This window comes from Chroicocephalus ridibundus, chromosome 1 (genome assembly GCF_963924245.1).
Source record: "Chroicocephalus ridibundus chromosome 1, bChrRid1.1, whole genome shotgun sequence".
NCBI classification, from domain to species: Eukaryota; Metazoa; Chordata; class Aves; order Charadriiformes; family Laridae; genus Chroicocephalus; species Chroicocephalus ridibundus.
This window is the reverse complement of record NC_086284.1, coordinates 99113144-99141067: the sequence shown is the minus strand read 5'-3', so window position 1 is coordinate 99141067 and position 27924 is coordinate 99113144. Positions and strand designations below refer to the sequence as shown.

Below are 27924 nucleotides of genomic sequence, written 5' to 3'. Positions count from 1 at the left end.
AGAAAATAACAGTTCATTTTAGGGCCTACACTTAGCAGCAAAACAAAGTTGTTTGTGTTCGACCAAATGTTAGACTCAAAAGAAGGAGGGTTCTGGAAAAGGTACTGACCAATTGGAACCAGTCAGAGAATTGCAGGACCAGGATTTTGTGTTACTAGTTTATTTAGCTAGTCCAAGTTAATGCTTGGTTCATTGGCAGGCTCATCATAAAAATGACATAACTGACAATGGAACATGTTAATTTTGATGAAATGTTTAAATGTGAAAAATGTGTAGAGAGGATCTCCTTATGTATTCAACATCTTAAATGCATTTTAAATGGTTTTATAATAAAAATGGTGGAAAACTTACATATGTTTACATAAACAGCTTGCTAACATTGTAAAGTAATGCATGTAAAGCAATAAAGGCGTAGCGAGATTGGCGCTTAGTCTGTGTCTTCTTCATGAAACTGCAAAGTATAAGCACAAAACAAGATTAATTTCATAGTTTATTGGATGCTGATACAAATCATGATTCAAATAGGATTTCTTATTGCTTTGGTTTAATTTGTCTGAAAGGATATGATAAAATGAGTGTCTCCAGAACTAAGAGATTCACTACATGCTTATGTGGATATTCCAAAGGCTTCAATGGCGAGGGAATGGAATTGTGTCTAGTACATACACAAGCCTGTTTTTCATCCATGTGGGGAATGCTGGGGAAATGTGGAAGTGGAGTTATGGTTTTTTTGGTGGTCTTTTTGGCTTTTTTTTTTTCTTTAAATGAAATTGTGTTTGAAAAAATAATTAAATATCATTAAGTAGGAAAGTTGTACCAGAGTCAGTTCCAGCTGTGGAATTGCTGATACCTGCTCTCTGGTACATAAGGGGTTTTTGTTAGTCTTTCTAATGCAGTCCTCTTGCCACAATAGCAGCGAGGCAGATGCTATAGTGCCTTCTTGATTTTTAGTCTAAAATGTTATGATGACAGCACATTGGGTAAATACTGAAGGTGGAAAAAAATACTTCTCTGTCCTGTGACAAGTAGGTAATGTGTGAGGAATCATGATGTATATGCTAGGATTCACAAGCAAAAAACGTAAGAAGTCCTTCAGTTTGCAGTGTTAAGAATACAGGAATAAAAAACCGTAAAGGAATCTTCATTTACTGTGTGAATATTGGAGATGAATGAGGGAGCGATGGGAAATATTTTTGTGCTCTCTCATACCCTAATCCCTTGGAAGTCTTGGAGCAATTAAAGAAGGGGGAGTTCCTTTCCACCAAGTTTTGTTTTCCTTATCCCAAAATTTCTGTTCAGTCCCCTTAATTCCTTACTATTACTTTATGGAGCTAATAAAGCGGGATCAAGTTACAGTGTGAAATGGGTGGGAGAAATTGACATGCTGCAGGAAGTTTCTTGAATTTAACGATCTTCTAATAGTTAGATGAATGAGGTTTAATTTTGTAGGAGGTAGGAGAGCAACCTGAGGATTTCCTTCTGCAATGCCAAGAGCTACCTGTAGGCAGGATACCTAGCATACTGAGGTGACCTTATTTTATTACTAGCTTGGATAGGATTTCTTATCTTTCTCTTCCTTGTTGTTAAGAAGCATCATGGTAAATTGGTGATTACATGAACCGTAAGCATGAACCATGATTATGCATGCTTCCCAAGAAATATGCTGGTGTAAACACAAAGGATGTATGCAGAATTGACGAGATTAAGTTCTTCAAAAGACCCAGATGCCCTTAATTCTGCTTTTGTTGTTGTGCCTTGAGAAATTTATATTATTTTGTGCATATGTAATATCCATTTTATCAGTTACTGCATACGCAATAGTAGCTTGTAAAGTGGCATATTTTTTACAATACTTCTTTTTGTACTTGGTGCCTGCAAATAGGAGAATTTCCAGAATTCATTCAAAATACCGAAAGCAGGGTTTACACAAAGAGTGAATTGCTAAAGGGACAAAAATCTTTTCATGAGATGGTGTGTTGTTTGTCATGGAGTGTGACATTGTGTGGTGATACTTGGAAGATAGTCTGTGATATAAACACTTAGTATGGCTTGTTAAGTTCTGAAATGGGATATATGAAGAGAGGATGCTACGAAAGATCAATGGGACAACAAAACAGCATATATAGTGTTGGAGAGGTCTTGCAGAATAAAGTCAGTGTTACATAGTATATATGTTCAAAATCCTACAGGCAAATAAAGGTTGATGATAACTTGTAGTATAGCCTGTGTTTCTGAAGAAATTTAACCTTAGTGGTGTATTGTAATTTAATTTTAATTTTCAGTTTCTTAAAGTGTAATATGTATTCAGTTTTTGATGTAATCTCATATTTGTCAAGATTAATATATAAATAACTTTATTGCACCACCAAACAATAAAGGGAAAAATGTGACACGAAGTAAATCTCATTTTACTGCAGTCAGAAATTGGTTTTGTGGCTTTTTAGGGCTTCTCTCCCAGGGAAATTGACAGCATAACAGTTGTGTAATAACTGTTGTGCTGTATCTGCGTAGTGTAACTCCCTGAGGCTGGTATTGTATTCCTGAACAGGAACATCATCTTTCTAAAAGTATAATATTCTAAATAATGACTATGCTTTGTAAGTACCTAAGATAGAGGAAATGGAAGCCACCTTGCTGCTGAATGAGTAGTACATTCTCATTGAGCACAGTTTTAATAAAGTTGTATGCATCAACTTCATAGTGATTTGTTTGTCTTAATTTTACTGAATGCCTCTTTGTAGGCAGGTTGATGGAGATAGGTAACCACTGCAGCAAAGGTAGAATGAATCCCTGATGGCATGTTGTCATATATACTCTGTGTATTGCTTCATTATTATTATTTGAATCTATAAAAATATGAATGTATCTTGATCTTAATGTCTGCTAATATTTTTATATGTGAATATATGCACAGGTCTTTGTTTCTTACTAGCTGACACGCAAAAAGAATGCCTGAACAGAGGGTTCTTCTATGCTTGAATGAACAAGGTCATATTTTACTTTTTAGTAAGAACTTCAATCATGATATGCTTTTTAAGTGACAAAGCAAGTTGGCCTTGGGTTTGGTTTCACAGTTAAGTATCTTCTTTGTTATGATAACATGACTTTAAAGCTTGTCTGCAAGAGTAATAAAAGGAAAAAAATGAATTGGCAATAGCAGTTCCAAGTTTAGCCTCCACAGTGCCTTGGTATTGTCTCCATCCTTTAACAGGTGTATCTGCTCCCTCTTTTTGCCCCCACTGGGATATGCAAGAGGACATAACGTGCAAGCTCAGATCTCTCTTGTTTTCTTGTCTGATATTTTTTAGGCTAGACTCTAGTCTTTATTGCTGTTAAGTGTCTCTTGGAAGAAGGCAATATGACTGCAGTGTCCTCTGGCTTCTTCTGAGCCAAACATTTTCCCCTGCAGCATCTTTCACCTGGGCCTGCATTTATTCAGTACCTCTTTCGGCCCTCGATGTCTCATATGCAGTCTAGAAACTTGCCTATTTCAAGAATTTCAGCTGAAGGCTTTGCAGGCAAGGGCTACTTTTTAATGCGTGAAATATTTTTGACTCACCAGGTCTGACAGTAGTGGCACTATTGTTTCTTTGTTGCAGTTGTTTCTGAATGGAGGGAGCAGGTTTTTCAGATTTGCAATGGTGAAGTAGTTCTTTATGTCTGAGCAGAGACAAGGAATAGATAATCACAATTTATCTGGCAGTGACCTACATTCAGAAGATGCTATGGATAGTGAGAAGTCCTCTATTTGAAAATAGCCCAGCAAGTTGAGGTGGGTGAAAACGCGTACCGAAATTATAGAAGATAAACAGCATGCGAAGAAAGGAATACAAGAGTACAGTGTCTTCTCAGAACAGAATTAAGAAGATGCAAAAATGAGAGAAGCCCATTCCTTGGGGACACAGGTCTTTGACAGTTTAAGTGGTAAGAACTTCTGATGTGTCATCTGCCCCTTGAGGCATCAAGACGAGGCATATCCGTTTGGACTGAAACTCCTTCTAACTCAACGATGATTGAAGCTTATACCGCCTTGTAACTCCTCAAAGTATCTTCCCTGCTCTTTTAGAGCTAGGTTTCATGAACCAGAGGTGGCATCTATATTGAGTGGCTCTTAGCATTTTTTTTTTTTTCTGTGAACTTGTCTGAAAAACATTACTTTTACACCACGCATGGATAAATTTTGGTTCTCAAATCCAAATACCGACTTCATTTCACTTCTAAAAATGTTGGAGTTGCCTTCATCCCAGTTCTTACGCAGTTGGCAAAACTGGCAATACAGGAACTTTGTCTATGTGAGAAACCGAGATAATCTTATTCAAGATCTCAGCTGTGTGTTTTAGCCATCAGATGATTTCAGATGGACTTTGTCCAACATTAGCGTCTGGAGTTTCCCCTGAGGTAGTCTTGCAGACTTTTTTTAATGCTTTTCAGCCCTTGTGTTTTCTAAATACATGTTCACAATCTTTGCTACTTTGCTTTCACAATCATTGCTACTCTTTAAGAAGTAACTTTAATATATCACACAGGTGTTATTAAATTACCACTTAAAATTACTTTAATTATATTTAATTTTTGTAAAGCTTTTTAAAATTGCAGAACAATCCTGTAGCAGAAGCTGTCTTCACAGAATGCGTGATCCTATAGTTTGTGCCCCTTTCTATAGTCTGTTAGTTTTTATCATGTAGTAGATTGCTTGATCATAGCCATCATTAGAGTACATTCTGTGGTAAAATCAAAGCATGATTATGAAGGGGATTTAAATTTTAAAAAAGTCTTTCACCTTTCTTAGTTTCAGACTTTTTACAACACTGATGAGTTATTCCTGTCTGCGTTTCCTAGTTTTATTTTTGGGATGTGTCTTGTCTAGTCTAAGCAGACAGACACAGAGCCAGAGAGTAAAACATAAAGGCTGAACAGCAAGTGCGTTAGCAGTGCAAATGTAGCTTTCTTTTAGAGGTGTCAGCAAAGACAAAGATAAATATGGAATGGATAAATGAATAAGATGAGGGAAAGTTCAAATAATAGCATGGGATAGTGGGTGTGATTACAGATTTTTAAAAATGCTCCAAAACCTGCAAAAAAAATTCCTGTCAGTTTAACTAAACTTATGGACGGAACCACATAATAAATGTAAATATTTTCTTTGCTGTATTGCCTCAGAAAGTGTGTTCTATGTTGTTGTCTCCTTCTGAATATTTCTCTGTTGGTTTTTAGGTTTCTGTCCTCTACATTGTATGTCGGTGAGATTGCTGGAACAAAATAATGTCGTCTTCAACCCATTGAAGGAAAGGGGTGAGCACCTTTCTCAAGGCCAATATTTTTATCTTCTTTAGAAAGCAGTGTGCCCTGGAAACAAATACCATTATGTATTTTGATGAAAAGTTAAGCCAGTTCTAGGTGCTTTTCATGTGTCAAACCGGCTTGCTGTTTTGATTTTTGTTTCTTTTTAACTTTGTATGTGAATATAAGGGTCTATGTTATAGAGCAAGTGCCAGGACTAAAGTAGGAATGAACAACTCACCATGCTGAATCTGCCAATCGTCCATTTCTCTCTGAAGGACTTCAAAGGAACGTGTATAAGGGAAAATTAGAAGGAACAATTGCTTGTTAACAAGTCTGTTGGGTAGTTTCTTCACAACCCTAAGACAGTTAGTGGTTAGTTTATACCCTGAAGCATAACTATTTATATCTGTTGCAAACATCTGTTGTAGCTTGTGTATGTTAAATATGATATTCCTGAACTCCAACAGCTTACTTGCACTTTATGTTAACATTACTGGGTGGTCCCTTTGCTCTTAATTATGAAGGAGTAAGTAGAGCAAGTGAGGAGTGATGTATGTTAAGTGATTGCTTTGTGTACATGTTTCAGCTCATCTTTAATCTCTTCTCTTAGATACTCCTTAGTTTGCACAAAGTCTCCACATTTCTAATTATGATTATTCCTCTTAATTTAGTTTCCTTTCTACTCTATGTTTTACCTTCATACTTACTTTTATTAAAGGCTTGAATTTTTTTTCTTTGTTTTGCAGAACACAATGCTTTTATGAATTCCCTTTGGCCACAGATATCAATGGATTTTCTGTTTGCAGTTCATGCATCAGCTTCCAGTTTACCTGGCCTTAAACATTTCCTTGAGTTTTCCTCATGCTTTGTTTTCAAAATAAATAGCATGAGAGTTAATTCTGTTCTGCATGAAGCAGACTGGATGACTCTCTCAGCCTCGGGTTATTTCTTTTTTATTTGCAGCTCTGAATATAACACAAATGCACAGCTTTCCTTCTTCTGTGATTTCTTTAACAAAGAATAATTGGTGTTTTTAAAGCTAAGTTGTCCAGAAGTCATGTGTTTTTAGGCCCACTTCAGATACCTTAGGCCATATAGTATTTGGTGTAGCTGTGCTGGTTAAAGATGGTCCTGCTGTGAGTTGATAATCGCCACACATGGGCCAGAAATTACCACACTAATAGGTCAGCCAAGAGCAGGGGTTGTATGAGTGCACAACAACGTGCTTCAGATAAAGTCAGCTGGTTTACATCATAGCCGCCTTTAACAGCGGGTTGAACAAGCCTAGCTGACTTTATGTTAAAAGGATCAGAAATCATTCACGTGTTCTGTGGGCTCAGTGGTAGAGCTGTGGAAGTAATTAGCTCTGGCAGGGTGGCAGCGATGAACATCTGGGAGCGACACCAGCTTTGTCTAGCATCATTGTTTGCAGAATGAACATCTGCTTAGGCAGTGTATCTGCTAAGTAGAACTGGATGCTGTATCCTAAATTAGGTTATAAAAGCTGAATGTGTAAATACCTTTGCATTTATTTTTCTTAAAGTTTAACATAGTTTGTCTCTTACCACTACTGGGTAATGAGAAGATGTTTCTCTATAGTGAACCAAAGTAATTCCTCAGTAATTGCCTCAATTTAAGTGTGTGATTAGCTCAATTTGTTCTTCTTGATTTGCAGTAGTTGTGTTCACTAAATCTCATCAGTTGCTATCTTGCCTAATAGCTTAATCTTCTTCTAATGTAATTATAAGTCAGAGGGGAAGCTCTTACGGGAAATAAAGGATATACCCATGTAGAATTCTTTCCAGCCATTCCCCTGGGAGGCAATAGGGCAAAAGTCCTTCTTGATGAAATAATCTATGGATCTGGCTCAAAGCTGTGCACCTCTTTCTTCCTTTGTGTGGCTTGAGGGATTTTGAGATGTGGAATGTCTCTTCCTTATGGAAATCTGGAAGGAAGGGTTGGTACAGCTTGTCTGATTCTCCAGAAATTCTTGCCATGTCCTATTGTCCTCACGAGTTTATATGAGTTGTCTTTGTTACTTCCCTCTCCATGTTGTTCTCTGTGTCGCTAATGTGACGTCACATCCTTACTTAACTCTAAGACAATCTTCCTCTTCTATGACTGTTTTATGTCTTCTTATTTCCTCCTTTCTGACTAAGAACTTCATCTTTCTCCCACAGCCAAATAATTTCTTTAACAGCATTTTTTGAGGAACTTCTTCAGCTTCTAAAACAATCACTGAAGATTTACTCTGTTGCTCTGTTCAACTGTTCTGCTTTTATTTTGAGGGTAGTCTGGTCTGTGCTTTGGATATCACAGTCAAAAATTAAATGTGTGCCTTTTGAGAATGAAGAAAAGCAGAATTTTGTTTGTGTCCTTTCACTCTGTAAATACAGAAAGACACTAATGCCCTGGTTGTAAGCTACCATTTTTGAAAGAAAATAAATGTTTAAATGTAAGACAAATGCTTACAGGGCTGAGGTTTTAGAATATGTCCCATTAAAGTATTTTGAAAGATGCCGCGCTCTGCTGGTGTGGCAAATGCTGATTTAGATTTAACATTAAATGACTCATAACTATAAAAAAAATTTCAAAAGTCTGAAGTACTTCTCTCAGTGACTGCATTTACGTTGTTCCCCCCTTTTTTTTTTTCTTCCTTTATTTTGGTGGAGAAATTGGTAATATTTTTGTAGTATCAAAGAAAGAGATACTGATGTTTTATAAAGATGGATAGGCAAACTGGAACGAGAAAATACTTTCATTGAAGTTATTAGAAAAACTCTAAATAAATGCAGGTTTTACTCATTTCGTCTCCAAATCATATTCTTAAGAAAAACATACTTCAGCACAGGCATTCCCAAACTATAGCACACCTAGTATTCCACCAGCTACTGAAGATGATATGTGCATGTTGTCTACAGGTAGCAACTTGTTCAGCTCTGCAAGCACATGACCCAGTGCCACAACCAAGATTTGCTCTGTCTGCTCACATTTGTGGTTCCCAAGATGCTTTTGTGTGTGTAAAATGGCATAGACTCCCAAAGAATAACAGCGCGATTTAAGTATGAGCGAGTGAAAGTCAATAACCTTGATTGTAAAGGAAGTCATGCTTACATCATCCTGGTGAACTTCTCTGGTCTTTAAAGATGTTCTGGAAAAAAAAAAAAAAAAAAAAGGATTTGCACTTTGAATAGAATTTGATGCAAAGTAAAACTTGAGATTTGTCCTGAGGAGTTAGGTTTGTCTCTGTGCCTGAAACTGTTAAGTAAACAAAGAGGATCTTGCATTTTGTCCTGTGTTTCCTGAATGAAACATTTACTTGAGACTATGGTAATCTATACGAGAAAATATCCAGGAATGTAAAAATTGCTCTTCAAAATGGGTCATGCATTCTACTATTATGCAATGGTGAAGGAAAGATTTCGAAATAGTTGAAAAAATTTGTACTTATTGAACACATTACAAAGAAAAAAGGTCTTGTTTCAGATCTTAAACTGGTGAAAATTCTAATACTTGGTTCTTTGATACTGACACAAGTGGAAGAGAGCAGAAGACCTGGAATTAATACCTGGATTTAATCTTTCACAAGACATGAGCTCTGTCTTCTTTTTTTAATATGAGTATTTTTTTAAAGTAGCTAAACGTTAGGACTCCTATGTGTCAAGGAAAATTGAGTTCTGTGGTAATATGTAATGGTAATACCTTAATGCATTATGTGGTTTCAGTTGTAATGGCTGCTAATCTGACAAGAAAATGAAATGTAAATTAGTAATCTGATGGATAAACGATCTGCTGGTGGTGCTATGCTAAATATTACTGAATGTCTAACTTTAAAAAAAATGTTTAACTCATCTGAACACCAAACTCCATCTAATCCGTAGGGGGAATAACATGCATAAATTTACTTCTGTTATAAATTCTATTAAAATTAATATTTCCCAAGGTATCAAACGTCTATGAAAATGCGACTTCTGAATTCCTAGGTCACTTTTCAAACTATAATCGCATAGGCCCAGTTGTTTAAAAGTTGCTAGATACCGTTTCATTCTTTGTTGAGCCTTAAATGACTTGGATGGTAGATTCCTGATGTCAGAAGTAATTTGAGACTTCAGTTTCTAAAAGTAATTCCAGGCCCTGACTTTAGAATGTGGGATTCATACTCATAAGTAAATAGTAAGTAAATAGGGTATTCCTTAACACTTTTTACATTTGGTTCACTGGTTGTAGACTATTATTATTTCAGTTACAGTAATGCTGAATGTATTGTTAGCTTTTTCAAAACACAGGAACATCAGTCTTAGCCTGTTTCTAGACTTTTATGTATTGCATTAGAATAAGTTAGTTAAGTAGTGCAGAAATAAAAAGCTTACTTGAAGTTTGTGAACGTAAAAGAACCTCATCCTCTTCTTAAAAAATCTTACATTAAAATATAAAATGACACAATGAAACATGTTGCATTTTCCAACCTGTGTTTTTAGTTTGTTTTAGAAATGCATGTAACTGCTGTCATTGTCAATAAACTTGCTGGTTTTTTGGGTGGAGGTTTGCATAAATCTTTATCTTTTTCCAACTTTTAGAACTAGATTCTAAGTGGTCAATTTTGTAACTGACTTTGGTTTGGTTTTGTTGTGTTTTTTTTTAAAGAATATTTGTTCATACTTATGATGGTTTGACATAATTTAACGTTTTATTGACCATGATGGCAACACAGACATTAAGTATAGACAACTATCAAGATGGACAACAGGTAGGTGTGTTTTTCTTTCTCTAGGAACTAAATACAATTAGCTAGAGAAAAAAGGTAGTGACTTTTTCTTTAAAGCCTGCTTTGGAATTGTTTAAATATCTGTTCATGTTTGTAAAACAAGATCTTTAAAGTGATAAACTGCTATTCTTAAATACTTGAATACTTATTAAAGGCTTAGTTAATCTTTGCGTGACTTTACTTAACTTCTGGAAGAACGCTTAGGTAAGGGGTTTTCTTCTGAATCTTCTCTAGATGATCTGTGGGCTGTAATGTTCCTGTTCTTAGGGAAGTAAGATGGGCATCTGTAATATTCTGTGTATATGGTACTTCAGTGTTCTTACGTGTCTGCAGATAGATGACATTTATGCAGTCATAGACTTGTTGGCCTTGAACAAGCGAAGGATAAACTTAGGTATCTAGAATTACTACTGCTTTGACTACATTTAAGTTGATGCAATTATGCTGCAGGCTGCAAACTCTTAAAATATTTGAATTAATTTTAATGAAGTTATTTATTAGAATTGCTAATTAGAAAGCTGGTCGGTGGGCTTCCAGTTTCTTATTTCTGTTAACGAGCAGCTAGAATAATGAAACAGACTCAGATATGTCTGGTCATGAAGTTTCATTTTTGTACAACAGGCTGTATATTTCAACAATTTGAATTGCTAAATTATAATACTGTTAAATGGAGACAAATCATGCAAGTGGCCTGTACTTTGAAGACCTATTTTTACATTACTCTGTGTCAGCCCTAAGCAGTAAATACAAGTACTTCTGTCAGCAGATGGCAACAGTGGTGAACAGTCAGAAGAAAAACAGGAACTTTCCCATCTCTTATAAAAAGATGTTTATCTGACTGCAGTCTGGATTATTGATTTTTGTTGTTTGATTGTTTTATTGCAACTCTAATTTCTCTCTCTCCTGTCGCCTACCTTATGTCTTTCACCTTATTCCCCCAGCAAACACATACCATCCTGTGGCATGTCAGTGAAAGTAATACATCTTTTTGTAAAGAATGGATTGGGAGAGAGCATTTTCTTTCTATTTGTTTTGTATTTTAAGCTCTTGGTGACCAAGATACACAGGTAATTTGGGTGCCTGCTGCTTTTGTAGTTTGGAAATGGCCCATAGCTTGCAGTTTTAAGTGAGCTATTTCCTTCTCCTAGTGTGAGCGTGCCCTAACTGAACATGCTCTCTCCCTTCAGACTTTGCAGATGTATGGCTCAACGTTTATAATAACTTGTATGAGTCATCTCCTTTTATTTTGCTCCTCCTTCTTGTCATTAGCCAAGAAATGAGTCCATTAATTGCGTCTTTTTTTGCAAGGATTCTGGCTTAAAAATTATCTATGCTTGCTGAAGAAGCAAGGCAAGCTGCTCTGTTGGGTAGGATATGCTGGCATTTTCTCAGTTTCTGATTTTGCTAGGGGGTGGCTTGTCCCCAACAGGTAATAAGAGCACAAACCTTTTGGTTCTCCCAGACTTCTTGTTGGGAATAGTATAAATTTCTTTTGCTTACGTTGTGTTGAAATAGATTAAATTCTGTCAGAGTCAGGTTCTCTAGTAGTTTCTGGAGGTCAGCTCACCTCTCGGGAGAGTTCTTGTGAGTGATGTGATATGTACATCTCATGGGAAGAGAGAGTTGAGGATTGCATTCTGTACACTTCCGTTCTGCAGGTGTCAATTTTGGCTGCCTGGTGCTATCTAGAACAATGACGGTCCTCTACTCAAGATAAAACCATTTAAAGTAGAAAAAAAGATTGCAGTGATTTCTTGTCTCTGTACAGATTTTCCCAGTGCTCAAAGGGGAGAAAACCAAGGACTTTGGGTTGGGAGGTGGAAACCATGACTTTCAGATGTCAGGTTCCTCTAAGACATTTTAGTCTGAAAGATGTTTAGCTGGAGGTGATGGGAAAACCGCTCTTTCAACACTTACAAAGCACTCAAAGGCATTACCAGCCACCTAGTGCAATTTAGGTGCTCAGTAGAAGCTGTGCTCTATGTTGTTTTTCCAGTGGTGGCAGATTGTGTCACTGTGTGTTAAATGGATTTGTAGAAGCAGTTACTACTCTTCTCTCCAGCAGCTTCATATTCCTAAAATAATTTGTTATTACAATATGTGAATTTGAGTGGTAATGGGCAGGGGAGGTTATACTCCTGATTATTCAAAGATTAGGGTGACGTAGAATATATCAGTTCTTTGTAAGAAAATGTGTGGTTTAATGGACAAAAAAACTTCAGGATCTCTTTTCTTCAGTATCTTGATATAATGTACAGTAAGAAATAAGAAAGAAAACTTAAGAGTAGGAACTTTCCTGTTGGAAACTTTTACAGTTAGACTAGAAAGGACCCTTCCAACCTAGGCAATTCTGTGATTTTTGTTTTCATCCTGAAGGCTTTTTATGTAGACATCCCCATAATTTTTTTTTTTCAGCAAAAACATTCCAATTTTTTGCTAGTCTATTCCAAAAATAGCCGCTTCAGAAACAAAATGCTTTAACAATTTACTAATATCTGTCATTCCCATTTTAAAGCCGAGTGCTGAAACTTGAAGTGACCTTTACACTACCCATCAAAAAGTGTCAAGGATTAAAAGAGGGGTTTTGTTACTGCTGTGGCTTTTTGTGTAACTGCCAAGTCATACCAACCTTCTGGCAATTTAGTAGCCTTGTGCATTGCTATTTCCTTAGAAAACAGTACACTTATTTTACGTCAAGCGTACAGATTTACTTATAACTTACTCTTTTTCTACAGATGCAAGTAGTAACAGAGTTAAAAACTGAACAAGATCCCAACTGCTCTGAAACTGATGCTGAAGGGGTGAGTCCTGCCCCTGTAGAATCTCAAACTCCAATGGATGCAGACAAGCAGGCCATTTACAGGTAGTAATGGACTCGTGTTCTGTCTTTTCAAGGGTAAAGAATAGATGATTTTTTTTTTAATTAATAATAAGTAGCTTAAAATCAGATGATCTCTTGGCTAACTGTCTCAGTAGTTTGCAGGAAAAGAGTGAGATAAATTAGCTTCACTGTCAGTTGTCAGCCAAGAAAAAAAACTTCCCTTTATTACGGGATTCTTCAATTTCAGCATAGTTTTAAAGGATTAGGTGTCTGCCTTTAAAGCGCAAGTGACATTTAGTATGCTACTCAGACTGTTGAACTATGGTCGCTGTTTGTTAAACTGTAGTTTTTATCTTTAGTGTAAGGTTATATTTTTTTTTGGTAATTAAGTCAATCTTTATTCCCTTTTCTTTAGGGATAACAATCTGTTGCCCAGTAATTAGCTCAAATGGTATTAAATGTTGATGTATAGACACACTAATTTGAGATTTTTCTAGTGTTAAGTGCTGTGCTAAGCAGCGTGGTCAGTTTTGATGAGGTTAAGTGTTCTTTCACTTTAAGTGCTTTACAAAGACAGAATTATTACCAGTTTGCAGGTAAAAAACAAAACAAAAAAAAAAACACCTGAAGCAGAAAGATGTATCCACTCATTTACAGGCTTGTGCTAACAAAATCGTCTTCTGCTCTGAGCATGATTTCACAGGAGGCCTCTGAGTACAGTGTGGATCCTATTCTCGGTTCTGTAAAGTTATTCACGATGTATAAATAAGGCCCACATTGAAGGATAAATTAATTTTGTCAGACTTTAAATCTGCATTCATCCTATTTATAAATCCTAATCCTCATTTCTAATGCACTGTATTAATGTATCTCTTGACACTCAATTACAGTGAATAAAATAGTATGTCATAGCTTTTTAGCTTGTGATTGTTCTCTTTATTTAAATATATACGTATTCTACTGCTTTACTTGCCTCTAGGGTGTGTGGTTAATCAAAATGAAAAAAACACAAAACTTCCATTGTTTTTTGCTAGATCCAGTGGTGTTATATGCAGTCTCTTCCAAGACTTGTCTTTGTTTCTTACATGAGTGACTGTTACCTTACGTGAGTTAGATGTCTTTTCACTGGCGTGCATTTAAGTGAAAATACTTATTCATGTATTTTAACTTTTATTCTAGGCACCCACTATTTCCCTTGTTAGCACTATTATTTGAAAAATGTGAACAATCTACACAGGGCTCAGAAGGCACAACTTCTGCTAGTTTTGATGTAGATATTGAAAATTTTGTAAGGAAGCAGGAGAAAGAAGGAAAACCCTTTTTCTGTGAAGATCCAGAAACTGATAATTTGGTAAGTATAAGCTGTTTCTTTTATTTCTGAAACAATCATCACATTTGCCTCTTCGTAATTTCTGATCTCAAGTGGTGCTTATAGTTTCTCTTCACATTTTTCTTCCTACAAGAGATTCTTATTTATGTTAATGCTGAAAAACTTTTTTTTTTTTAAATTTCTTCTGACCCCTTTTTACCATCTTGTCTGTAAACCTACATTGGCCCTTCACAGTTATTTCCCATTCTAAACCAACTGAGTTCAGTGTATTGGAGATGAACAGAAACATATGCTTGCCATAGACAGGTTGACTCTGCAAATCAATTTTTGGAGTGTCAAAACATATATTATCAAAAACAGGTAATCAATTTAAGTTTTTTCCAAGTTTTTTTTAATCAAGGTTCATCTAGTTAATGTTGGAGAAAAGCTGTTGTAAGATGAGCTTAGAAACTCTCTAACGTAGACAGATTTTTTTCTTGCATGTCGTTATCTCCTTTAGGCTTTCTGAAAGTCCTTACTGTGGTGAAGCTGTGATTTCCCCAGTCCCTTAGTCTCCCTTTTGAATCATATCTCTGGAGAACACCTCTGTGGGCATGCTAGTTTCTAAACTGTCCATCTGTGTTCATCTCTTTAGAGTCATGTTGCAACTAGATTTTATCATATTCAAGACTGTTAGAATTATAGGAGTCAAGTGTTTCATTTTTGAAAACCTGTTCCTCTAAGGTGACTCTGTAATAAAACAAGTCTTCATCCTTGAGGCGACCTCATAGGAGAAGAGGCTACCTAAAATATTGACGTTCTCAAACAAAACTAAATTGATGGGAGGTTGTAAACAACAGAAACAGTAATGTTTTAAAATTGATATCTAGGAAGATTTATGTGGGCAAATAATATCCTGTGTCAGAGGCTAAGGTAAGGTACCTGGAGAAAACTCTTAAATAAAATGAAGACGTAAAGAAGAAATAAATGTGAGATACTGTTTAGAATTGGCAAGAGTGTTACAGTGAACAGCATGTTATGAGGGGCACATATTGTCACAAAAAAGGGGTCAATTTTGGCTGCTTTTGCAAGCAACCTAAATAGGCATTTTGCATAACTTCATTTCTTTACAAGCACTTTATGACCCATATTTAGTGTACTTAAGTTCTGGGAAGATAGTATTTAAATAGTGTCATGGAAAATAAAGCTACAAGAGTCTCTATGTATAATAAGACCAGTGTGAGAGTAAAGAAGGCAGAAGACTGTATGTTCTAGAGTGAGGCAAGATTTTACAGCTCTAGGTAGAGAGACATAAAAAGCTACCTTCTTGGCTACTTGTTCTATCTTTTTAACTGTAGGTTACAGTGTCTAGGATTGAAGTATCTTAATACATTGCGTCAATGATCTTAGTCTATGTAAATATAAAGTCACCTTAGATTAAATCTTCTTCAAGGATGCATCAAGTTCACTTTGCGCTAATCCACCTGCAAGAGTGCTTTCTCTTACAGCTTTGGCTGAGGAGCTGATTGTCTTACAGCAGCTTTTATTTTCTGTTTGGAAACATTTTGAGACTCAAATAAGGTTTTTGTGTTAGAAGGGGACCAAAAACAATGCCCTTCAGAATGATGGGAAAGCAGCTAAAGGAGGACACGTAATATGATACATAGTGATACTCTCAGTATTAGTGTAAAGATACTCGGTTTATAAATGAAGAATTGAAGAACAGGCATTGGCCACTTTGACCACAGTTACAACTAGAACAGAATTGAACCCCCAAAATCTCAGTTTAATATCTTTATCATTAGATCTTTGTGGGCAAATTTTGATGCAGCTCACCTGAGAAATATTTATTTGTACAGACAGTGATTTAGTTTTCTAAGTAGAAAGAAGCATTGACATACCTACTGAAACAGTTCCATGAATAAACCCTGTAGTAGAATGACTGTTGCCGCTGTAGGAATTAAAAATACAAAAGAAGAAAAATAAAGGCAAGGGGAAATAAACAATAATTCTCTTCTTTAGTTACTGCCCTAGTATGAGCAGCAGTGGTGTTGGGGTGCTTTGCTTTTTAAATTTTTTTTTATTTGAAATATGAGTGGTGTAATATTACACTTATGAAATACTTGTAGCACAATATAATGATTGTCTGACGTTTGTAAGCAGAAATAAGTACTTCAGAATGGTTATAATGTCATGATCTGTCTATGAAGAGTATGGCTGTTCCATTGAGGTGCAGAAATGCTTGGAGATTGAAGGCCTCTGGTACCATCACTTTAGAACTTTCTTGAACAGGAAAGCACTCAGGCAAATTTAGGGGGGGAAAAAAGGGTATTATTGAGGGAGAAGGAGCTAAGTACTTTAAAGAGCTGTTAGTTTCTGAGGAAGACTAAATCCAGGCTAAAAACTGCAGTTTATCACATGTGCTAATTTGCACATGTACAAAATCTTATGTGACCTGTGGCTGTTACAGAATTAACTGCACACAGAATTCCCCAAATAACATACCAGTTTCAGGATCCTGTGGTTTGACCCAGGTATCTAGAAAGTTGACTACCAGGAATGCTTATAATTTTGGAATTACTTCTTTATCTCTTTCACTCTGTAATACGTTTGGGGTTTTGTTACTGCTATCAGTGACATCTCTGGAGTGCTTCTTGCATATCAGCTGTGAATTTGAAGACACGAATAAAATTTTCCATGGTTCTTTCTTCAAAGACTTTTTTTGAATATGCTTGCCTCCAATACTTTACTCAAAAATAAGAGATAGTTCTGTTCTGCATGAAGCGGGTCTGCTGACCTGCTAAACCTGAGGTTATTTTCTTCATTTGTAACTCTCCAAATTCAGCATAAATACACTGTTTTCCCTTATTTCTCTAATCCCAGTTTCTTTTCAGAAGCACATCTGAAATCTCACAGTTGGAATGTAGTAGTTCTGGCTCAGTGGATGAGGAAGGAGCAATGGATGTGTTTTATCTTGACTTTAGTAAGGCTTTTGATGTTGTCTCTTATAATGTTCTCATAGACAAACTGATAAAATAAGGATTAGATAAATGAGCAGTGAGATGGACTGAAAACTGGGTGAACTGCTGGGCTCAAAGGATTGCAGTCAGCAGTATGAAGTCCAGTTGAAGGCTGGTCATTAGCATTGTACTCCAGGGATTGATACTGGAACCAATACTGTTTAACATCTTCATTAATGACCTTGGTGATGTGACAGAGTGGCAAATTTGCAGCTGTTGCAAAACTGGGAGGAGTGGCTGATGACCAGATGGCTATGCCACCATTCATGGGTACTTTGTCACTTTTGGAGAAGTAGGCAAACAGGTATCTTGTGGAGTTCAACAAAGGGAAATGCCAAGTCCTGTGCCTGGGGAGGAATAACCAGTACACTCCAGGGACCAACCAACGGGAAAGCAGCTTTGTGGAAAAAGACCTGGCAGTCCTGATGGACACCAAGCCAAATATGAGACAGCAGTGCATCCTTGTGGCAAAGAAATCCAACATACTTGGGCTGCGTTACGAAGATCATTGTCAGCAGGTCAAGGGACATGGTCCTTTTCCTCTACTTGGCACTGGTGAGATGCATCTGGAGTGCTGGGTACAGTTCTGGGTTCCCCACTACTAGGCATAGACGTACTGGATTGAGTCCAGCAAAGGACCAAAAAGATGATTAGGGGACTAGTGCATCTCTCATATGAAGAGAGGCTCAGTGAGCTGGGACTCTTTAGTCCACAGCGGTAAAGGTTTGGGGTGATATTATCGATGTATCTAAATACCTAATAGGGGAATAAAGAAGACAGACTCTCTGACTCTTCTCAGTGGTGCCCAGTGAAAGGGCAAGAGGAAATAGACACAAATTGAAAAACAGGATGTTCCATTAAAACATAAGAAAAAACATTTTTACTGTAAGGATGAGTGAATACTGGAGCAGATTGCCCAGAGAGCTTATGCAGTCCCCATCCTTGCAGACAGTCAAAACCCAACTGGACGTGGCCCTGAGCAACTTACCCTAGCTGACCTTGCTTTGAGCAGGTGCGTTGGATTAAACAATCTCCAGGTCCCTTCCAACCTCAACTACTCTGTGGTTTCTGTAAGCCTTCAAAATAGGTTTCCCAAAGATCCTGCATGCTTTGGCCTGCTTCACGTGCTTTTGGCTGTACACAAACATTCTCTCAGATCTAGCTGGCTTTGGTTGTAGATGGGTCTGCTGTATTCCAATGGTCCTTCATGCTAATTGACCTGTTTGTGATTTTAGTGGTGGCAAAGTCTCTTGGTTAATGTGGTACTCACCTTTGTTGATGGGCTGCACAAATCTAGCTGATTTTACTTGAGATGGATGAGGAAGTATTTATTTGTCTTGTATTCTGTGGCTGCTGAGGTCAGTACTATCTTAAACTGGAACCACATTGCAAAATCCAAAATCTTTGGCATTGAATTCCTGTTCTGTAGTTATATTGTTAGCTATGACTTTCCATTACTAGGTACCAAATGAAATCTGAGTGCGACTTGTCCTCTGCCTGTCCTGAAGGCTGGGCGCTCTGAACAGCTGACATTCTGACAGGCTATTAATTTTGTAAGGGGCAATGAGCAGAAGAGTTTCTGTCAAGTTGTGAAATAGCTATTATGGTTTTCAGTCTCTTCTTTAGCTTGAAATATTGGTGCTTGCAGAGAGAAGGCTGAAGCTGGGCAGTTTTCTCTGCCTTGTGTCACATAAATACATACATTTTTATATAGCTTAAAAATCTCTTTAGTAGAGAGGGCTTCTAATATTGTGCACCTTTGTTGCGTATTGTGTTCTTGCTGCCTTCCTTTTTAACTCCAGTGTTAAATCAGGCATTCACTCAAAAGGAGAAGCTAGTGAAGACTACTAATTAGAACGAGCCAGAAGGGTGGAGGTAGGCCAGACAACTACTTGCCTTCCACCTGTGCTCTTCTCTGACCCCAGCAGAGTCAAACAAATAAGGTGAAAATGCTTGCACAGTAGCAATCACTCAGCTTGGAGCTAGAGCTAAACTGAGATGAATTGAATGTTGTAATACTATAAAGAGTAGAATTCAAGTCCTGTCTGAAAAGAGTCACAGACCTGTTTACAGTAAGGAAATTGGCACGAACTCAGCTGTTTCAGTTTTTTTCCTTTTACTACTTTTGGAAGTGGCATGAAGAACTCCACTACACTTCAGTTTTTGTGATGAAGCTTAAACTAATGGCACCAAAACAGCAGAATATCATTTCAGGGTGCATACTGCCTATAGGCTAATTGCCTAGATAACAGAAGTTGTGATGGGTCACAGATACTGATTGCCAGAATTGTAAGAGGCCCTACAATGTTTCACGTTAAGCACTCACTTGAAATGCCTTGAATATTCCAAAGGAAAAGTTTGAGTTTCATCCAGAGGACCACAGAATGTTGATCTGGATGGCACAGGCATTAGGTCAGTTTGACCTGAAAGGAAGTTCATTAAGATCACTAAGGTTGTTCTAACTTGAGTAACTCTTAGTAAGCTACAATCTAGACTACCTTGTTATTTTGGTATTATGGTTCCCATTCTCAATTAATTGATCTTTTCCTGCATTAGTAGTATAAAGGATGTCAGCACTGGGAAGTACAGGTAGCGTCCACCTGAAACTTAACGTTACGGATATCCATATATTGCTAAGCCTGGCCTGTAAACCAAGTTTCAATCCTTTTTTTATTGTCTAGATAGAGGGATTTGTTTCTTTTTTGTTAACCACTCCAACAGTGTCAGTTGGTGACTTTGAAGCATCATGGCAAAGGGTTATGGTCAACGCAGAAATGGTGTTACTAGGCCTTCTGCAGTGTCTTTCGCAAGTCTGACTTTGTCAGACACATTGTCAGAATAGCGTGTGTGCAGTGAAATGGATGAGAACACTTCTGTAAACACTGATGGCTTCTGGATTGGGTCAGAACTTTGCTATTAGGCTTCAGCATGTTTAAACAAGCGAGAATTTCTCAGAAGAGATTGTAAGAATTTCTAAAGAGATGGAAAAAAATGGCACTTTTTTGTGGAAGGTTTTTTTTCCTTAAAAGAATGTTTAAGGTACTCTGTGAAATGACTTAGATTCAGCATATTTTTAGTTTGATTTATTGCCGTGTTCCTGATCTCTTCTATATGTGCATTCATGTAATAAGAGTCAGCAATGGTTCGCGTTCAAAACCTGCAGCGCTAAAAAACTCACAAAATTGGCTTCCCTGAAGTGGGAAGTTTCAGGTGTTGTCTCTTCCTTTGCCTGAGAGGTGTATAAGATGCCTCTTTTCCTTCCAAGGAAGAGCGTATCACAGGAAAATGCAAAGTTAATTCTGTTGAAAGATCTGTTGAAAGAAAAATGAGAAGTTTCAGTGCTAGCTCCTGGGCAGATTTCATCAGCTTGCTCTGAGATATAAGAAGTTTTGACATTCTAGGTATGTCTTTACTTTTTTTACTTTTTTAATCATCTTCCAGTCAGAAGAGGTGGCTGGTTTTGGACTGAAATTCTTCCAAGAGTTCCAGTCCATCCCTAATAAATAAACAAAGAAAGTTGTTTTTCCGTGATAGTTACCTGTTTGCTCTTGAAGAACTGTTGGCTGCAAACAGAGCTTTGAAACTTTTCCCTTCCAACTTCACTGACTCTGACCAAGCAGGTTAGACTCTTCAGGAAGGTAAAAGAGAGGTACAAGTTTATGATTTTTTGCAGTAAATATTTAGCTCTTCTATGCATGGCACAGCGTATTATTTGAGCCAGAATTATCCTCTATCTTGGAATAAGACATTCCAAGGTTTCTTCTACAGGTTTCTTTCTGGTTTTCAACAGTTTTGTTCTCTTTTCTGTTTCTTGGTCGCTTATGGTGTCTGTGTCTCCATTGATCTTCCCTGAACTTGGTGTAAGTGCTGATTAGCTGCAAGAAGTGCTGCAGACCTCCCCTTTTCAAATCCTAGTCCCTGTGGGAAAGAAGTGGAAGCTGAAGGCTGTGCTCATGTTTACTTACTAGACTGGAAGTGTACTTTCTTTCACAGAGCTTTATCTACCTTCATATCTTTTTGGATTGCTGCTTTGCATTCACCATACTCCCTCCCTATATCAAGCATCAGTACCAGAAAAGATGTGTTTGCTGTTAAGAACCAGATCTTGGTGGTCTGTGTTGCTAGCCAAAAGTTCCCAAGTGCATGTGCTGCTTTCTGGAAGCCTGCTCAGCTGTATCCCCATAACATGGAGTGTCATCTGTTGGAGCTTGTTACCCATTGCCCCTTACCTTTTGACATCTCTATATCATTTTCACAGATAAAACAGATCTTGTAATGAACCAGCTTCTCTTTGTTCTGCACTAGTATCCTTTTGTGTTTAGGACTTACATGACAGGTTCCTCCATGTGTAAGAAGTTGTTCAGCACAAGTGTTTGCAGATAACTTTTAGAGTTTTCACAGATTACATTATGTTTTAAGACATTCAGTAATTAACATTTCTTTGTTCCTTACTATTAACCCAGGCACTGCAGAGAGGACATGTTACCTCAGGATGGTTCCTGGCTCTTGTATAGCTTCTGTTTGGTGTAAACTCTTGCCATATATGGGTGGCTTTTTTAATTTCCCCACATTCATGGACCCATAGGATAATACAGGTTGGATTACAAGCTTGAGAGGTCTGTAGTCCAACCTCCTGTACGAAGTAGGGTCAGCTGTGAAGTCAGAGCAGGTTACTTATGGCTTTATCAAGTCTAGAAACAATACAAAACAAGGGGTGTTAAATATACTCTCACTTTTGTGTTTGAACAGGACACTGCCTTTCTTGAAGACCCCTGAGTTTTTTGTTTTGTTTGGGGTAAGGATTTTTGGTTCAGTACCCTCTTCTCAAAGACTATCCTATTGAATTTTTAGTTGTGTCAGGAAACAATGTAGTGTAGGTGAAGCCAGCTGATGGCAATTGAATAGTCTTGACTGAACAAGCGGTGCTTTTGCATTTCTGAAAAGTTTTCTTGCTATTGTAATGTGCAGAACTGCCTCAAAAACCTCCAGTAGTACCTTTTGTAGCTATGTCTTGTAGCTAGGGACTCAAAATAGGGGAAACAAAAACAAAATACCCCCTCTCCCAGAGTTTCTGTTCTTCCCCTGAAGACCTAAATCGCCCCAGAAGGATTCGCTCAGGAAGGTAGGTGAGCTGTGGATGTACATACTTTAATTGGCTCTTTGCAAATGAGAGGTCATTTGAGTGAGAAGATCACTTGTCAGTACATGGAGATTCTTTCATTTATGTTGTCCACATACGTATTTGCTTTATGCTTATGTGATGTGCCCTGAAATCCATTAAAAAATGTTGAGTATATGTTTCAGATAAACAAAGGTGAGCTGGGCATTATGACTAAGGTAGTGCATAGTATGTTCTATGCCCTTTGCAGCATGTGCTTGGTGCACTGAAAAGACAGGACGCAGGCACAATCTAAAGCATTTTTAGGGCTAAAGATGTCTTCAAATTTAATGTATGATGTATTTACATGTGAATATGCTCTGGATACCAGTTTTAGCAGGAACTGAAAGTTTTTTTCAATAGTCTTTCTTTCTTTGCTTAATAGTTTACCATTGTCTTTATTTACAGCAGTTTCAGCAATACACGTATGTCTCATAGTTACTTCTGTCTTTGTGCGTTTCTCTGAAATGATGCTCCAGGTTTATTTCTACAGTAAAAAGGCTGAATCAATTGGGTTATAAAAATTCATTGTTCTGTGGCATACTCTACTCAGTAGTACTAAATAACAAAAACATGGTTGTTGTAGATTTTAAGGTGTGCCTTTTACAAACAAAGGAGTGAAATATTACTACTTCTTGGATCTGTCTGGAAACATTTCTCTATATTGCCTTTGTTCAACATGGGTGACTTTATCAGGAGTTCTTTGTTTATTTTTTTATTTTTAGCTTCAAGGAAAAAGTGAACTTCTGTCAACAAATTTAAGTTTGGTTGACCCATGCTGCAAAAGAGCAGGAGCCATATGGCCACAATTAGTGTAGTTGTAAATGAGTAAATAAGTCCTGGTGACAGGCATGGCATATTTACAAAGTTTTGTTTGCCTTCCTAACCACAGTAGCCCAGCTTCCTGTACGAGTAGTGTGTCTGTGTGTGGCTGTGCAGAAACCTGGATAGTGTTACTAGTTCTTGGTTTATGGTTAATTTCGACTCTAATTCAATTTTTACTTCAAGTATCAACCATCTATTTGAAACTGAATCTGAGCTGAAGAAAGGACTTTTATTTTTCCTCCAAACAAATGCTGATTAAATAAATAATATAAATATGGGCAATGGTGTAAGAAAAAAAAGAAAACAAACCACTCCTGACTGAGCAAAACTAATCACTAAAACGGTCAAATATTGCGTGCTCTAAGCCATATTTTTGTTGCATTGTTTTATCTGATTGGTTAGGGCATACACTAATATATGTGCTCTGTGTTGGTCTGCCACACGTAAATAATTTTATAATTTAAGCTTTTTTGTCTCTGAAACTCTTTGGCTATTACAGAACAATTGTTAATAATTCTGAAAGAAGCAGAGTGTCTTTAAACATAGATGACCTTTGTTTTGTATATAACCTATGCAAATTAAAATAGATTTTAACTTGATTGTGTTTAAAAGTACTTAAACACAGTTTAAATGTACTTAAACAGTTTAAACAGCAACCACTGCTGAGGGCTGTTTTAGAAGATTGCTGTTCTATATACCTCAGCGCTGGGCCACTTACTCTTTCAAAGGCTTTTGGTGTCATAGGTCATAAGAGTTGCCAGATTTTAATTTGGATCAACTGTCTCAAGTCTGCAGCTCTTATTTTTCTGCAGCTGTGCTTTTAAAGATAAATATTTGGGTTTTATTCTTTTTAGCCCTGAGAATGGATAAGATTTCCTTTTTTTGTTGTCACTTCGTTCTGGTTTTTTTCTCTTGTTTATTTAAATATACAGTCGTCTACACTGGGTGAGTGTCATACAGCTGGCATACCTTCTACTGAAAAAACAGGGAAAAGATCTGTCACAATGAAAGCTAAAGCTGTCATGGTGGAGAGGAGAGTACACACAGAAGTTTGCCTGTCTTGATCTCCTTCAGGTGCTTTGAACAATGGCAACTTCATCTCCCAGTTGGCTTCTTTAGTTAGAAGTGATAAGTGGATTACTTAGTAAGCTATCATTTCTAGTCATTGGATTCAGCGCTCTGGCCAAGTACATGACCCTTCATATAGGACAATTTTTTCCAAATAATGCTAAAATCAAGCTCTGCACTATGTTTCAAAATTATGGTCTATTCAGTTTCATAAAACTGAAGGATGTTTTTCTTCGAGATCTAGCATAGCAAGTAAGTGTTGGGGATGGCACGCTATATAAAAAATCAAGTAAGTAATTACTATGCCGGTGTGTTATGTACATACTTGAGTGTCCTGGATTTCCCACTGCATCATGAAAATTTAGACCATCTGGATTTGGTTTTAGCTTTTGATCTTCTGCCCGTGACCCTTACAATCACCTAAGCTACTTCATTGCTGTATGTAATACCATTAGCTATCCAAGCTTATGAGTCTTTTTCTCATGGTAAGCATGATAGGTATTCTTACATCACATACATTATCTCCTCCACGTCAATTTTTGTTTAAACATGGATTTGTTATTGGGTTTAGTGCTTTGTATTTTATGGTTTATATTTCAGAAACACTCTCCTCACCTGGAAGTTCTTACAAGATTTTACCCCAGAGTTTTTAATCTTTGACATACACTTGCAGAGGAACTTCAAAGTTCTAGGACTGAAGAACTGTTCGATTACTTTAAGCTTTGTTCAACAATATGACAAACTTTGGGACCTTTTTATTCTAATTCTATAGAAAAATAAAAGCTATTGTATTTTTGTTATAGGCGAGATGGCAAGCCATTTCCTGTACCTTTCACCCTCCCTAGCAATCTGTGACAAACTTATGCTAAGTCACAGAAGGATCTTCTCAGTGTATCTCAAATACATCTGTATGCTTTTGGTTTCCTTGGGTCAGCGTGCAGTGTGGAACTGAACCTGGTATTTCTGATACGTAGCTCAAATTGACTGTTGCTTACTAAGCCTGTTCCAACCACGCCATCCAAATAATACCTGTGGGTGGGATTACTTTCACTTTCAGTCTTGTGTGTTGTATGACCCAGGGATGTATGATGGGGATAGAGATCACAGGGACATGCAGGCTCATGCCGTGCTCCATGTACACCTTAACTACGCTCTGTCTTCCTAACATGTCACATGTGACAGAGACAAAGATTATATTGTTGTTGTGTAGTTTACTCAGGCAGTGGAAGGGTACAGGTTTTGTATGTAAACATGTGCCTTTCATGTTTCAGGAGCATAATGGTCAGAGCTAGAAGACTCAAGTCAGCGCTTAGCAATTAGTAACTCTGCTTTAATTGGATGGGTTTTGTTACTGGAAAGTAGTCTGTGCTTAAATCTCAGATTAAATATTTTTTTAAATTAGCAGTTACTTTGTTTCTGATTTTTTTTTTCCCAATTCTCTCCCTAGATGGTAAAAGCAATCCAAGTTCTACGTATCCATCTGCTTGAGCTAGAAAAGGTTAATGAACTCTGCAAGGATTTCTGTAGTCGTTATATTGCCTGCCTGAAGACAAAAATGAACAGTGAAACTCTATTAAGTGGAGAGCCTGGAAGTCCATATTCACCTGTGCAATCTCAGGTATGTTTAAAATACAGCTAAGTGTATTTTTGCTTAGATTTCCATAGGAAGTTATAATTACACTTCTGTTACTATTAGTTTGCAAACAGTGTTTCTGCACATTCTTTGACTTTCTCAAAATTGGTTATTAAGAGTAGAAAGAGATGTATTTTTTTTTTGTGCACATCTGTGTGCCACTGCCTGATGGACAAATTTGTTGAGATGAGCCAGAACGTAGAGTCACTTTTCTTGTCTGTCTTCCTTTTATGATTTTCCTTCAGTTCAGCAAATGGAGATACTCAGAATTGCCTGGATTTGCTATTTTGTTGGAAGGAGGCTAGGAAACAGAATAAACAAAGGAGAGAAAAAAAATTCCTTGTTAAGAAGGTGTCCTTAGTCTACTCTGCTTCATTAGAATATTGAGACGTCTGATGCTTTTTATATACAATCAGTATTCTGGAACAAATAGACAATGTCTGATGGATTATAGTTGCAATATTTGGGATGTATATCACTGCATGTCCCCTAGGGTGACTATGTAGTTATGAACAGTGCCTGTTCCTATACAAGCAAACCTCAGTTTATATATTGTTGACATTACCTAAATGCAATAACCAATTGCATTTTTCGTAGTAAATCAACAACAGTTAATTAACAACGGTATGTTATGGTTGATGCCTCTGCTCTTAGATGCTGGAGAGTGAGCCCTGCCATCCAAGTACCTGCTAGATATCTAGCCTTAGGGGATGCCCTTCTCTGACTTACTAATGTGTTTGATGCTACGTATTCTGAAAAACCTCGATGACTTTTAAACTTTGCTGTCTGGACTCGGTTTTGGTGTCTGGAAGTGTGGAAAGGAGAGTCTAAAATCAGACAAAAACAACTTCTAAAAGGTGTTTTTTATAAGTCTGTTAATAGCCTTCTGTAGAGACAGGATGGACTGAATTTTGCATTTGGTAACAATAGAGATTATTCATACATTTTAAGGAATGTGTAAGAGTGTGCGTGGTCAGGGTTGAGTAAGAGCTATCCTGAGCAGAAAAAAACATATTGAGCATCTTGAATACTTAACGCATTATTTTGAAATTGAAGGAATTGAGGTAATAACTACAATTCTAAAGCTTTGATGCTTGTAATAAGAGCATTAAGGGTCCATTTCATCTGTCCTTTTTCCCCTGTGCCTTTGGAAACTGTTTCTCTTAGTATTTATGTACCTAGAATAATTTCTCCTAAAATTTCTCAAGATAGTTTTATGTCTTTTCTAACAGTTGCTCTCATGAGGATTTTCAAAGGTAATAGTTGGTGATAATGAGAAAGTTAATGTAGGTAATGATGAACCTCTAATGAAATCTCTTTCTCTTTGAAGTTAATCCTATGATTAAACTCCAAATGTCTTTTTAGAGCCAAAATTACACAAGCATGCAAAAAAACCAAAAAACATCAACAAAAAAACTTTATAAAAATGCAAGCAACTAATTGTTTTATTTTTCTAGCAAATTCCAAGTGCCATTGCAGGCACACTCAGTCCCCAAGGGATTATGGTGCCAGCATCAGCATTGCAGCAGGGAAATGTAACTATGGCAACAGTAGCAGGTATGACACAGTAAAGAAAATCTGGCACCTTGCACTTCATTCTAGTTTCTTTCATAGTTGTTACAAAAAATGCACAAATACTTTTAAAAATGTGTTTTAACTCTAATACCTGAAAAGTTGTTATCATACAGTTGAGTGCCTTACTGGTTTCTGAATGTTCATTTAATTTATATGTGTACCAAGTATGCATCTGTGAGTGGAGGTTACGTATATATAATATTAAAAGATCTTTCTGTGCAACTCTGCTTTGTTAAAAGACATTTCAGAGACTGGGGTGTTTTACACTTTTTTTTTTTTTTCCCCTTCAAAAAATAACTCTGACAAAAACATGCATTACTTAAAATATTGCACTTGTTATCTGTCTCATGCTCTATGGAGTTTGGAACCACACCTACAAGTCTGTGAAATCCTTGATGTCCAAGTTGTTCTACTATTGTATGAAGATGAAAATGGAACTGAAATGTTTTACCTTGCTTCTAAGCAAG

At 37.0% G+C, this 27924-nt stretch overlaps 1 protein-coding gene across 4 annotated transcripts in view; it reads left to right on the top strand.

Annotated features, from left to right (window-relative positions):
• Nucleotides 1-27924, top strand: part of PKNOX1 (PBX/knotted 1 homeobox 1) — a 46624-nt gene that overhangs the window by 6211 nt on the left and 12489 nt on the right. Inside the window, exons 2-8 of one of the 4 annotated variants that reach the window (XM_063344851.1) lie at nucleotides 3704-4398; nucleotides 5215-5292; nucleotides 9928-10030; nucleotides 12784-12911; nucleotides 14049-14220; nucleotides 25697-25867; nucleotides 27340-27439. In XM_063344851.1, coding sequence (XP_063200921.1) covers nucleotides 9980-10030; nucleotides 12784-12911; nucleotides 14049-14220; nucleotides 25697-25867; nucleotides 27340-27439 — 622 coding nt within the window. In that variant the 5' untranslated portion in view covers nucleotides 3704-4398; nucleotides 5215-5292; nucleotides 9928-9979. The remainder of the gene's footprint in view (nucleotides 1-3703; nucleotides 4399-5214; nucleotides 5293-9927; nucleotides 10031-12783; nucleotides 12912-14048; nucleotides 14221-25696; nucleotides 25868-27339; nucleotides 27440-27924) is intronic. The other 3 variants (XM_063344840.1, XM_063344861.1, XM_063344867.1) reach the window with 3 other exon arrangements.